The sequence below is a fragment of the Cygnus olor genome, chromosome 17 (assembly GCF_009769625.2).
Source record: "Cygnus olor isolate bCygOlo1 chromosome 17, bCygOlo1.pri.v2, whole genome shotgun sequence".
Classification (NCBI taxonomy): domain Eukaryota; kingdom Metazoa; phylum Chordata; class Aves; order Anseriformes; family Anatidae; genus Cygnus; species Cygnus olor.
The window spans coordinates 12,874,445-12,888,811 of record NC_049185.1 but is presented as its reverse complement, the minus strand read 5'-3'; the positions used below and the strand labels follow the sequence as shown (position 1 = coordinate 12,888,811).

Genomic DNA, 14,367 nt, shown 5'->3' with positions numbered 1-14,367 from the left:
ATTTTTTACAATATTTTGCAAACCATAAGAAATGATCCAGAAGCAATCTGTGGGAAGAATTTCACCCAGGCTGTGAACGCAAGCGTCATCCAGCTAAACGTGACGATGACTGAACTGGAGGTGCCTTACACCTGCAGGAGCAAGGATCTTCCACAGAAGGTCTGTGAGCAGTTCGGGGGGATGAACGCAGCAAAGAAGATGATGTATACCTGGCTGGCTTTACAGAAATATGAGCAATTTATGCAAAATGCAACAAAAATATACTCTGCAGTAGGAATGTAATATGCCAAGCTGAAACAGTAACTGTAGGATACCGGAGCTTTGGCTGAATGTACCTATCAGTACTTGTGACCAGTTTGATACCGGGAACAACATTAATAATGTACTTACTATCCTGTAGATCTTAAATATATAATCTAGTTTAATTTACTATTTAAAAGATGAATGTCTTAAGTTATTGATTTTATTTATTATAAAAATATTTATAGTGTTTTATTTGCAGCAGCAAATAAAAAGTATGCACTGATGTAAGTCAGAGTGATTTAATTAACCAGTCATGATATCAATTAGCAAACAGGAAGGCATGACTTCAGTGACTTTCATGTTATTTATATTTTTATTTTGTAATTATTTTCCAAAACTTTTGTTGATTGTCAGCAGACTGATTTTATACTTCTCATTACTAGCAAATTGTATTTATGAATTTATAGAATACATTTATTTTTATAAATTTATTTAAGCAATTTTGTGTTCTATATTTATTCAGATGTTTAATTTATATATTTTAATGTTAAAAGAGATGAATCATGTATTTACTACTTAGGTGAACAGTTTTACTCATTTTCTGTCACTATATATTTGGATAAAACCTGGCATTTAATTAAAAATATATTAAATAAAACTGCTACTGATGATTTTTTTATTATTATTATGTAATTTTTTTAAAGTCTTTCTGCATTGGAAAACTAATGTTTTGTTAAATAGCAAATTGAACTTGTTGTTTCTAGTCATTAGGTTAAAGGTATTACAAACAGCACATCTTTCCCACCCACTTTTTACTGATAAGACGTGAAAAAAGATCACAGTACTTTTGCTTCTTACGCTCCCAGTTGGTTTCTTAAGTTTGGACCCGCCAGTGGGCAAATTGCTTTCTCTTCGGCCCCAGCTTGCGAAGGCTGAATTATTGTGGCTCTGCACCACAGCTCGAGCCTGGCTTAGGTTCAGTACAAGCAGCAGCGCTGCTGGAAGGACGCTGCATCAGCTCAGGCACGAGCAGCACACCAAAAGGCAGCCCAGTCAATTGCTGCTCCTGGAGCTGGTAACAGAGCGGGCACCCAAATGTCCTAGGAGCAACAGGACCTGTCGTCATCTTGTTTTTCCTTTGTCGCATCAACCCTCGATTATCCCCAATAACGGGGAGGTTAATAACGTGATGAGTTCAGTTCGTATCACCATGCAAATTTGAAGCCAGTGTAAGCATTAGAATAAATTCTGAAATTAACACTGTTTATATACAGATACATATATATTTTTTATATTTTGCAAATATATTTTGCAAATATATTTTATATATATATTTTTATATTTATATTCATTTCACGTGAAACACCTATTTAAAATGCAAGTAAAGGATCGTTCCTCTCTCTGCTGCCATCCCTTCACTGACAGTGGTTCAGACCAGCACAGGACTGCCTGCTCCAGAGTACTCTGATTTCTGCTCCGAACATCCAGGAGGCTGCAGCAGGACTGAGCCCCTTCGTCCCAGTGGCACCAGTGCTCCTCCTCTGCGAGGCTGTCAACAGCCCACGAGGAACTGAAGCACGGGATTTTGGTACCAGCCCATCTCCTCCATCGCCCTTTAAATCCTCTCAATGCAAACAGTAGGAAGGAAAACTACTTACCCTTCCGTTGCGGTGGTTCTTCAGGATGGTGCCATTGGTGCTGATGCAGCTCTCCCTCCTCCCAGTCCACAGCCACGCCTGGCCCTTTTGTTCTTGTGAAGCATCTTCTGTAGCAGGAGGTGAGGGCATGAAACCGGGCCTTTTTTTTTTTACAAGAGGCTTACCTGTAACCTTCCCTTGCGTAGAGAACCGGGTGCCGAGCACTTACAGGGGAGCTGCAGGGAAGGTGTTTGGCCCTGCCGAGTGTCTGGATGCTGGCGACATTTGAGCAACAGGAGAAGACAGAGCCCAGGGTCTTTATGGACTCTAGTGGAAGAGTTGTCCTTAAAACAACAAGAGTTGCTGCAGATCTGATCCTCTTTTGCCCAGACTTCCCTGGGAAGAGAGGTTTCTTGACATAACTGAGCCGCTGCCAGTCCCCAGAAAGCACCAACCACTCTGGGTGCTCTCAGGAAAGCACTCTAGCTTCCCAAGAGGAAGAGAGGGACCACGCTCCCTGCTGGAGCCAAGGGAAGAATTCCTCCCAAATGGGACCACTCTGGGCCACCACTGTGGAGATGTCATAGTGGTGACAGACAGAAGGATGAAGGCAGATCTGAGACCTCTGCTCTAGTTTCTGACGTTAACGCAGGTACCATCAGCTCTCCTTTCCGCTGGTGCCATGCTAGCACACCTCAAGTTCAAAGAACATTTTAATAACCCACCTCTGACTTGCGTGTGAGCTTTGCGCAAGCACGGTAAGTGGAGTCCAAAGGTGTTGGTTTTTTTTGCTCCTGATACTTCTGTATCAGGAAGCCACCTGCCAGTGTCAGCGCCAACCCGTGAGAAGCAGAGGGACACCGGCAGCCGTGGCACTCTCTCAAATTAACCCGCTTAGTTTAAGTTCTATCGGTTTCCCCAGGGGCCAAGAGGTGCAGTTCCAACCTCGCTCCCTTGATTTTTAATAGAGGAAGAGGGAATGCGAAAGGATCATTAGGGATGTGCTTATCCCCAGAGCAGAAGTGGCATCTGCTGACCTTGTCACGTAGGGTCAACCAACCGCTGCAAGCAGGAAGATGTATAAATCCTGAGAGCTTCGACATCACCATTTCCAGTGGCTGATACAAACCACTTAAACCTTGCTGAATCAGAGGATTATACAGGGCCACTCCCTGTGGTTTTGTGTCTCATGCACATCTTTTCTTTCACCTTCTGAGTATGTAACACTTATACAAAAGCATTTTCCTTGGAAAGGGAAACATTTGCCTGAAGGTCAAAGGAGACGAAAAAGTGAGTCAGATGGCTGGTACCAATTAACGTCACTGAGAAGTAAAATTGACCCCAAGAAAGAAGAGTTGTTCTTCCCATGGAGGCACAGAGGTGTGCTGTCAGCCCCGCAGACTCAGCTCACCTCAGGAGTGAGCTCACACACACGGGGTACAGGCTTGGAGCAGGGAGACACGGGCTTGAGCCAAACTGTGGCAAGCCACTGCTCTCCTTCCATGTGCTTGAGAGCAAACAGCACTCTGCCACAAGTGTTTGGGACGCAGCAGGGCAAGCAGCTGGGTACCAGAACATCAAACTTCAAAGGGCTGAGGTCAGGAAGCAATGGCCAGCACCCCTCTGAGGAGCAAGAACAGGACAGAAGTGCATACAGAGGTGAGACAGAAAGAGTGGCTGCAAATAGGCTGAAGCACTGCGACACAAGTGTATCACCAAAGCATTTCTGACTGCTTTGTACTCATTTCTGCACACTTTATAGCAAACAGGCCCGGAATTTGTCAGCACCATGTGGCCATCTGGCTGCTCGGATACTGGCTTTTCCTTTGTCTGCCTCAACAGGGTTCAGTCCCTGCCGACCACAGCCAGATGCAGAAGCTTCATTTTTGAAAACTCTTCCCCCTGCTCAGAGAAGATGGGGCAGCTTCAGAACAGGGAGGCAAATGAAGCAGTTGGGTGACTCGTTGGATGACCGAGTTTGGACTACACAGTTGAGAAGACCTGAGAGCCACCATTAGCTGCACTGCAGATGTGGTTGTGTGGCTTTCTTCTCAACAGATTCTCAGGACCTCTCCAGCCCACACCCCAGACAGAGCTCAGAAGCTCACGCTGAAGCCCAGAGACTCTCAAAAGAAGGCTCAAGTATCCACAGAGAGCAAAGCGCTCGTCCCGGGAGGACAGTGCTGGCAGCCCCAGACGAACAGTGCGAGCACAGCCACGGTGGGTCCTGCCACCAGGGCTCAGGCGAATCTTCCTCATCCATGGGGCGATGTAAGTTGGGGATACACCTGCACCACGTTTTGATCTCTGCTGTGATGGTGAGGTGGTCACTGGCAAAGCTTTCTTGGCAAGGGGTACCCCATTTACACAGGCTGTGTAAGAAATGTCAGAAGGGCAGGCAGCAGGACTTAGGGCTGTGATGGAGAAACGTTTTGTGGGTCTGTTTCCATTTTGTGATGCTCAGGACTTGGAGTTTGTGATACATACACCTTCTTCTGAGACAGGAACATATGAAACAGCTCTCTGGATGATAACGGGGACTCCGGTGTTGACACACAGGGAACTTCCCTGCCACCCGAGTATTTATTTTGTCTGCATACCTCCTGAGGGTGAGTAAGACTCAGGAGGAAAAAGTGCTTATGCATCAGAGTATCTAAAGAAAAGCTCCCAAGGGTAAATACAAGTTAATAAATATATATATATTTATATATATATATATATATATATATATCTCCAAAATATCTTGTGAGCACTGGGTTCTTTTCCTTTTGCCCCAGATTCAAATCGTGCTGGGAGAAAGCAAAATCTGCCAGAGCTGGTTTACAACAGATTCACAGGAAAATATTTAGGATTTCAGTACATGTAAAGAGAGCCCTGAGCTGTTCTCCCACTGAAGTGCCAATTCCCTTATGGCAGTGATTTCATTTGGCATTAATTTGCTTAGAGCAAATCTAGGTCTACTTTTTGTACTGCTCAGGGATTAGCAGAATCAGCCACAGAAAGAAGCCATTTCAGTAACTGTCTTTTGGCGTATCAGCTACAGCTATACCAGCCTCACTGAAATCACCACAAAATCAGTAATAAAGAAACAGTGCTCTGCAGCCACAGCTTCCTCCCAGAGAGGTTTGATAGCATCACTGCAGTACCACTAGCATTTGTGTGCTTGGTTGAGAGTGAAGTCAGGCCAAAGCGTTGTTTTACTGCTGTTTAAATAGCACTGATCTTCACCGACTTCTCTTACCAAGATGCTTTGTGTGAGATCAAGGTAGAGATATTAAAAAAATTAAATGCGAACAAAGCAAGAAAACTGTTGTACGTTCTTATACCTTCTCCCAGAATCACAGGCCTGACTCATCAGAATTTCTTATACGCTATATTAGGTCAAAGCAACCAGTCACAAAGGTGAGATTAACGAGCATCAACTCTTCAGCAATGCTTTTAAAATAAAATCCCTCTTTTCACTCATCTATTACCTTTACACTTTCACTAGAGCGCTGCCTCCACTAGACCCAAGAAAATCCAATATAGCACCAAGGTGACAGCTGAAGCAGAAAGCTGTAGCATCCTACCAGGAAAAAAACAAAAAACGTCATTAAAGTCAAAGGTGAAATGACACGTTTCATTTTTTTAAATGGACTTAAGCAGCTTACACTAACACTGCCTAACACTGACATCATTTCGATGGGAATAACATGTTATCCAAACTTAGCGCTGCCCGGTAGAGTCCACCATCCACGGCAGTATTTCAACCAAGAGTCCCAAATCCAATCCTGTAAGAAAATAAGAGCATTGGGGCTTAAGGTATCAGTGTAGTCCCTAAAAGTTTGAATTTTACTTTTCCTGGGTAAACACCAAAGCTACCTTTGAATTACTGGCTGGTAAGTTAAAAGCAGACATAAAAATAAATAGATTTATATCTGCTTAGTTTTGTCACAGGAACTCATTTGGACTGTTATGCTTAATATAATCAACAACCAGGGTCTGTTAACTCTAGGAACATATCAGAACCTTAATACATTTGGAAAATGTCATGCAAAATGTGGAAGAACAAGCTCAGTGTTACTTAAGTGAAGAAAAACGTTAAGCACTGCAGACAAGTGGACTTGTGGAGGCCGTGCTGTAGCCAGCCTGTTCCTTCCCAGTCCCTAACAAGCATGACTGAAGGGGAGCAGAGTTGACTACAGAGGGTAATCTTCAGTTTTTGCTTATCTGGCTAATGCTTTGGTGAGACAGGGAAAACCCAGCACAGAGCAAATACAGCCTGGTGGCCAATGCCTGAGAAAAGACAAGCCACTCATACATTCTGAGAAAGTCCAGCAGAGTTGATTCTTTCAGTCAAGATGAGCCCAAGGGACATCAAGTCTCTCTGAGCTTCTGAAGCATGGAGTCATTTTAAGAGGACATAAGCCTTGCAACAGGAAAGCCAAACACACAGATCCCAAAGGGGTGACTTCAACACCACTGATAATAGGAAAATGAGCCCGCAACACTTTTCACAGTTGCAAAAGGGATGGCAAGGTCCAGGAAGATTTCCACTTACCATTTCCCCACTTTGAAGCCAAGTTCTGGGTAAAAAATGAAGACGCTACAACTAGTTTCTTCCAAAAAATAACCTTTATTGTTTTGGTTGTAAATATAAAAAAAATGCATTGCACAATTTAACAGACCTACTGAAAAGTGCTACATATCAACAGCACAACAGAAGTTGTGTCATGCAACAGAACAGGAAACCTAGGCAAAAGCAAGAGTACAACCTGAAGTCCTCAAACCTCCAAGCTTTCAAGCTTCTTTTTTTAAACAACAAGAATGAACTCCATTCACTTAAACACATCTAAATACAAGAAGAAAAGGAGCAATTTGTTCTTTAAATTGTTAAGTAAGAGGATTGCTCCTAACTGATATCTTTTGATTCAAAACCCTATTCACGTTGGAAATGTTCAGATATAAAAGCAGTTCAGACGATGGCTAGAAAGTCTTTGTATTACATACCTAAGATGTTTTTCCTTCTAACTGAATCAAGTTTTGCAGCTCAATCTACAATTTGGTACTACCACTTCTGCTCTAACACAGTAAATAAGCATGAAATCCATCCAAGAAACAGAAGGGAAGTTGAGGCCTTAGCTGACGTTGTGGAAACAGTACTGGGGTCCCATACAAGAAAACCCTCAAAAACAAACGATCTCCTCAGAAATGCAAGTATATAAATTGAAAGAGAAAAAGGAAAACTCCTGTTGTCTCCCCTAAAAAAAATACCTCCTATAAGTCACCAACAGCTGTCCACAGTCCTCTGAGATTTGTGCGACTGAATCCATAAAGCACCTAAACCAGGGAGCATCAGCCTTTTCATTCTGGGTGTTTTTCTTTTTCCTTACAATAAAAGTGCAAAGAATGATAGAAAAGAGAGAAGAAAAAAAAAAAAAGGTCAAAATAGTTGACTATCAGTTTTATTTTAGCAGTATGTTCAGGTTGGGAACATTGAGGCAAGAATTATCCATCCCAGAAACACAAGAAGTGATTTAGCTTCCAAATAATTTGGACTAAAAAATCATTATGTTACTGAATGGTTTTGGAGTGAGCTTCTTGCAAACAAAATAAAGTTCACCTGTCCCTTCACCTCTACAATGTGAGCCTAAGCGTATACACACACAGAATGAAAAAAAAAAAAAAAACACCTGAGGGCACAAAATAAAGGGATGCTACTTTCCAATGCAATCTGCCAGCCCTTTGATTTTTTAAGCCATTCTAGATTTGGAGATTTAATCATGTGCATCTTTACTAGGTTTCTGACAGACTTTGGGACAGGTGTGCCCCTGTATACGTGGGAGGGAAAGATAGTGAAGTCAGCAGGAAAAACCATTTTTTTCCTTCCTTCCTCCCATCCATCCACACAATTTTTTACAACCTCAGGTTCAAAGGGGCACAGTAATGCCACACAGACAATACATTCTCTTAAAACCAAGGGAACCCCCACTTGGTCATTTCACTGAGTTTTCCACATGTTAGGGGTAAGAATGTAAGACTTAAGATGCATCTGGTGCATACAGGACCCCAAGATCTAAGGCACGGATAGAAGCATTCTAGTAAGTCTCCCTTCAAGGAAAGCTCCCCTAGGGCTTTGGAAAAGCAGGAAAGAACACGGCAGTCGGATCAAATGGTAGTAACAAGGAATCCATGGGTTCTGCGCAGAGCTTGGACTGTCCAGATGAAGCATGGTCTTGTCTCCATCCCTACTACTAATTAATTTATTCAATTTGGTTTCACTGCTTATTCCCCGTCTTAACAGGAAGTATCATACAAGACTAATAAGTTCATCAGATAATGCATAATTTCTCTAGAAGCTGGGGAGAGATTGGGGGCTTCTACAGTGTATTGATTAATAGAATTTGAGGTCAGAAGGCACCACTAGACAATCTGTTTGATCTTGGTGGGTATCGCAGGCCACAAATATTTTATCCATCCCCTCCCTTATCAAGCAAAATATGTTGGATTTGACTAATTATGAGTTGCATTTGCTTATATGGGGATTCTTTAAAGGTCCAGACCAATTCACTGAAGACTGATATGCATGATCTGTAATTCTGTGTAGACTACAGGCACAGTGTGTTTTGCTTGCTTAACGTACTTCGGTGAAATAGAGGAAGTCAGACTATATAAGTCAGGGGAGTAAGTGGTAAAGTGTTTTATTTAAAAAAAAAAAAAAAAAGAAATCCATTAGAGTCCCAAATGAGGAAGGCAGAAAGACTAAGTAGTTCAAATATATAACCAAGTGGGAATCTAGACAGGAATTAATACATACGTGGCCAATCTCTTTTCATACCAATCCTCAGTACCTCAAACGTGCAGAGATGAGATATACCATAGCTTTTTCCTCCTGTGCTTCCAAATAAAGTAAAATCACACCCTCCACAAAGTTGACTGATAAGAGAAAAGAATTCTGATTTGTAATAGTTAGGTGACGAAAATACACTGATTCACTCCTTCAAAGAGGAGCCACATCATTTCTGGTAATTACACTATGTGGAAAGTATCTTTACACTACTCCTTCCCTCCCTCCTACACCCTTGCCTCAGTAATTGATCTTTGATTTATTTTTTTCTCTTTACTATGTTAAGATTTGCAGTCTTTTAGAAGTGCCGTGAGCTTGTTTCTCCATCACAAATTATTACAATAAGCACTTTCCCTCCAATTGTAACCAACTCATGATGCAAAGAGTGTGATGTTTTTTCCATTCGCATCCAGATCGAAACTGCTAATGGGCAATACTTTTTAGCATTTCAGTCATACACCCCCCCTGTTTCTATTCCTTTAAGGTCCTTTTTAGCTTCCAATTCATTCAGTGAGATTTGAAATGGTAGGATCTAAGCTTAGAAGTCATCATACTTCCCTAGGCTCTGAGACACGCCTGTAGCACACTTTGCTTGTTGAGACAACACTGTAGTGTTGTTAACACTACTGCAACCTCAGTTGCAGACACCTGGTTAAGAACATGGTAAAAAAAAAATCAGGCAAAACTGCTGCCTGATGAGCAGGAGACCACATTGCAGGGGAAGCATTACAGAATATGCTTATCTGAAAAGTACAGCAAAAACACAAGTGAGTCTGTTCCTGGACAATTTGCCTGCTGACTTCTTTCTACAAAACCGGATACATATTTTTAACATGCAAATACGCATGTAGGTATCTATGCATCTCAACAAGATAGCCCAGTAAAGAACTTGAGGGGCGCTCCCCAGCTAATCACACTGTTAAATGATTTAACTGGAACCAAGTTCACAAACAGTGACAGAAATGGGAGGATTAAAGCACTGATTAAAAAATTAATTTAGGCTCATTCAACACCTTTTATCCTGATGCATCCCAAAAATACTGCTTATTTGAATAAAACATTTTGTATGAAAGACCTGGATATAGGTGCCCCTAGAAAAGCTACTCGCTATTTCAGTGCTCTGACCACCTTTACACACTATTTCAACAAACCATTTCCTAGGTGAGGCCTAGATTGCTGTTTGCTCTCTCACAGGGACACAGTTTTTTCCCATGTGCCACAAGCTTCAATGATATGTCAATCAGATCTACTGTAAAAGAAAAGACCATCTTGAATGTATGCACAGCTACAGAAAGGCATGCTGGTACTTCGGTCATGCCGCTTTGTCTTCTCCTTACATTCCTTCCCACTGAACCGCCACCTGCACAAGTCCCTTTCAGCCCCTCTCTTCCACAATTCACAGGCCCCTGCTCAGGGAGAGGGCCCTCGGGCAGCCCTTTTTGCCTTCTTCTTCTTACAGCCCTGCTCACACATAAGCCAATGAAAGCCACTAGCTGCAAAATCTCAGGACAAGGAAGAAAGGAAAATTATTCTCTGTGCTCAGTCCCACTCCCCAAACCTATTATTGCTTTTTAAGGTTTGGCCCACCAAGTGGGGAACATTAGACACAATGCAGAGGAAAAGTACATCCCCTGAGGGACAACCTACTGACCCTATTTCAGAACGTGCTACGTCCGAATTTTTTAGCTGCTCCTAAGTATTGCACTGTGACAGCCTGTTCTCCAAACTGGAAAAAAAACTACTTGGGGCAGGTGACAAGGAAACTTTATCCAAACTCTGAATAGCTCTAAAGCATCAGAATCGAGTAATGAGTGGAATTACAAGGGTCATAGGATCATTCCAGACTACATCAAGAAAAACTGGCCAGAATGAACATCCCAGTGCTGTCTAAGGATGGACAGACTATTGCTGCTGTAAAAAGACAAAGCTTATCCACAGCAAAGGGCAGTACTTCAGGGACTGCCACAGAAAAATGTTACGTGGGTTTTAACTTATCTTTGTGTGTTTTATAATTCCTGTTGAACATAACCTTACCATACAGACCAAGCTTGGCTAAGTCCTTCAGGTTTTTGAAATAGAAGGCAAAAAGAACAGGTAAAAGAGACAAAGAAGCTAAAAATTGACTACAAGTCCATGTGGTTTGATACGCTTTCTGAGACAAAAAAAAAAAGCCAATTTCTTAACGCTAGGAACTCCATTTCTGTCTTTGAAGCACTATGACGTTTACCTATGGATGTGTTTTATATGTACACATTTTATGAGGAAGGTAGCCTAACTCTGCAGAGTGCAAGAAAACAGTTTAGAGATTAAATGGATATGAAATTCATGCGTCTATCTTGATTCCAGAATCTGTGCAATCTAAAACTGCTTTTTTGCACTTACTGCACAGCCTGCTACTCAATTGCAATGGCTATATCAGAAAAATAATAAAAATCAGCTACTTTATTTGCTAGAAAATAAAGCATGCCTTGGAACTGATCATATGCAATGGTACACTCATTAAAATAAAAATACACAAAACACAGCCTGAGATTTTAATTCTAGTATTTTCCACGAGTTGACGTCGCTGATGGATTTTTCTTCTCCTTTGGTTTTTAATATAATCCTGTTTAAACAATTGTTTACTATTCAAGTAAAACAAATGGAACTGAACACCAGAAAACAAAATGAAAAGCAGATTTTGCTTCACAAAACTGAAAGTATATTTCCCCTTTAAGAGAACATTCCTTGGTGTACAAGATTTACACTTCAGAGAACTTAGTACTTGAAGCTGTTTTATAGAAAGACGTTTGTTGCATACAGATGCATGCTGCATTGATGGAGATATATTGCTGCCTGCAGGAATCAAACCTGCTAAATTTACCTGAGCTTGGTGTTCTCACTTCATGGAGTAGAGTACAGCACTGAAGAGGAATCAAATCATTACGACAACGTTGCATCATACTTCCACATACTCTGAAGGCAGAGACAGATGCCCTGAAGGTCTTGGGTGATGGAGAGTATTCTTTCTAAAGTGCACCAACTGAAAGGAGACTCACCAGGCTGCTAGACTGGCAGGTTCTCCACCCCTTGTACAAGCAACTCACTGTCTTTGGTTGTTAGGTTTCACCAGCTGTTTTGTTCATCTTGCTAACTGCCTCTGTGGCTTGCTCTGGCAGGCACGACGGATCTGACAGAATTGAGGTGCTTGTACTTAGATGCCGAAGGCTGCTCAGCACCACTGCAAAGAAAAGTCAGAAAAGTATCAAAAAAGCCATTAGACTAACTGCAAACAAATCCATGCAGGACAGTGTGCAGGTACCACAAGGCTGTTATTACGAACTTTTTTCTACAAAACATGCATACTGGCACTTAGACCAACAGCAAGAAACAGGTGTGTAAGAACTGTGCCCAGAGAACAACAATAGAGATCTACCTATTTCTTCTACTAAAGAGAGCACTACTCAGCAACTATAATTGTAAACATAAATATTTGCTGAATTCTAAGTGGTAAAGGGTCAAGCCATCATGCTCAAACAGAAGGTCATTTCAATGGGGAATGCAAACTTCAGAAGTCGCTTCCTTCATAAGACAAATCACACTGCTAAACTTTACTCCAACTAGAATGGAATATTTGAAATTTAAATGCTGCTTGAGACTTTAAATCTGTATTACACAATTTATTTTTTTCTGTTCAGTGTTAAGCATGCAACCAAGTACCTTTGCAGCCAAAAGACGTTCTTATTTTTCCACTGAGACAATAAGAAGGGACTAAAAAGTCATATTCAACATCTGTCCTATTCTTTTAAGAAATGGTATCATACATGGTCTCACTGTGATCTCAAATTACTGCTTGATAGAACTTCACTTACTTGGCCTTAGAACAGGGAGAGAACAGTGCTGATCCAACCACGCTATTGCAGTTTGATTCAGATCCTTAAAGCTTGTTGTGGAAACCATCCCATTGAAAGACTCAAACAATGGCTTAATAATAATGCTGAACTGCAAATCATCAAATGTTAAGGGAGGTAACAAAGGAGGAGTTCAAAACATTCTAAGGGAAAAGATAATAGAGCTCAATGTCCAGAGAAAACAAACGATTTTTAGACTGCAACATTTCGAAGAGTTTTTTATTATTATTATTATTTATTTATTTTTAAGATCTGTGACACTAGGACAAAGGAAAAAAATGAAGCTCAGTTCCCAGTTATACCAATACTGATTACTTTTTGTAAAATTCCTGTATGGCTGACTTGATCTCCTACAAACCAGTTGCATGCTGTGGCACTGTTGTGAGTGCACGAGCATTTAAAACTTCTAGGTACGTGTAGTTTGTACTATTTCTTTGTTGCCACCTTTTTCATGTAACACTGATGCTTTTATAGCAAAAGGACATAGAAGCCTTAAGGTAAACAAGCTCTTTGCTACTGCAGCTAAACAAAGACTTCAAAGTCTGTTGGATGAGCTTTCCTACAACAGTCACCATACCTGAACTCAAAACAGTTTGCTCTAGCGCTGCCATGATAAATCAGCAAGCAAATGTACCTGTAAGTTGGAATCTATTTCAGAAGCTGGCTGTATGACAAAACTCATCTGAAGGCTCAGAATCTGTGGTTTTACCACGTTAGCCCAGATGGGATTTTCTGACTACAGTCAGCAGACTGTGAGAACGTGGCCCAAACCAACCTCAGGATTGTGATACACCCCTATCTTTCTCACTGTTGCTAACAATCAAGATAGGTCTAACAATTACCTGGAATACTCTAGGGGATTTGCATGTGGTTATGGACTTTTACAGAGCGACTGGGTATTCTTTTGTTGATATTCTCCTATTCAGAAATACTCTGTTCTTGGGTTATCTCCAGTAGCCAAAAACCAGATTACTCACTTCCCTCTCATATGCAACAGAAACTGTGATATTCTCATATTTGTAATGAAACTGCCCTTTTCTCTCTTACAGTCATTTCATGAGGAGGAAATTTTTTAAAAATTATTAATAGCACTCACCCATGGACCTTGTCAGCTTTTACTGCAAGACCTCCTGAGATAAGCCAGCAGGTGTTAAGCAATCTATCCGGTTGTTAGAAAACTGTTCCCTCACAATTACATCCTGACTTGCAAAGGGAAGTTGGCGAAGACTACTTTGCCAAGCAACCTTTTCTTTTACCAACTACGACAGCCTTTGCCTTTCTCCAGATACTACAGGCCCAGCTACCCAAAACTGCAACTTCATCCCAGATAACCTCTGCCACTTTCTACAAGCCCCTCACTTCCAAATTCTAGAGCTATTTAACATTTTGGAGCAGCACAAATGCGTGGAAGGTTGTATTTAACCAGCCATTTTCATTGTTGTATTAATAATCTGATTCTTCAATTAAGTGAATTTTTATAACTCATTTGAAATTGTTCCAGAGTTAACAGGTCTACAGTTGCATCAGCAACTGCATAAGATCTTGCTGAGAATTGATTCCTAAAAGGATGCTAAAAGGATGAGTCTGGCTTTCTAGGACTAAGATAAACCAGGAAGCACCCAAGAAAGCATTTTAAAAAATGCTGTACTTCATGCAGACACCAGCATGGATGTATCTACTCTGATAATCAGGGGAGATAACCAGCAGAGTACAAACACATGAAATACGTGCAAATATAAAGGTACAAAGCTTTAATGGGAAGGGGGAAAGT

General features: G+C 41.3%; 1 protein-coding gene across 6 annotated transcripts in view; it reads right to left on the bottom strand.

The window, feature by feature from the left end:
• Positions 1-6,475: 6,475 nt before the first annotated feature.
• Positions 6,476-14,367, bottom strand: part of LOC121079765 (MLX interacting protein) — a 48,189-nt gene continuing 40,297 nt past the window's right edge. For 5 of the 6 annotated variants that reach the window (XM_040577450.1, XM_040577451.1, XM_040577452.1 and 2 more), the window contains 2 exons: positions 12,558-12,687; positions 6,476-11,926 (listed from right to left, as the gene is read on the bottom strand). In XM_040577450.1, coding sequence (XP_040433384.1) covers positions 11,805-11,926; positions 12,558-12,687 — 252 coding nt within the window. In that variant the 3' untranslated portion in view covers positions 6,476-11,804. Of the gene's footprint in view, positions 11,927-12,557; positions 12,688-14,367 lie in introns of those variants that run through there. The other variant, XR_005825167.1, reaches the window with a different exon arrangement.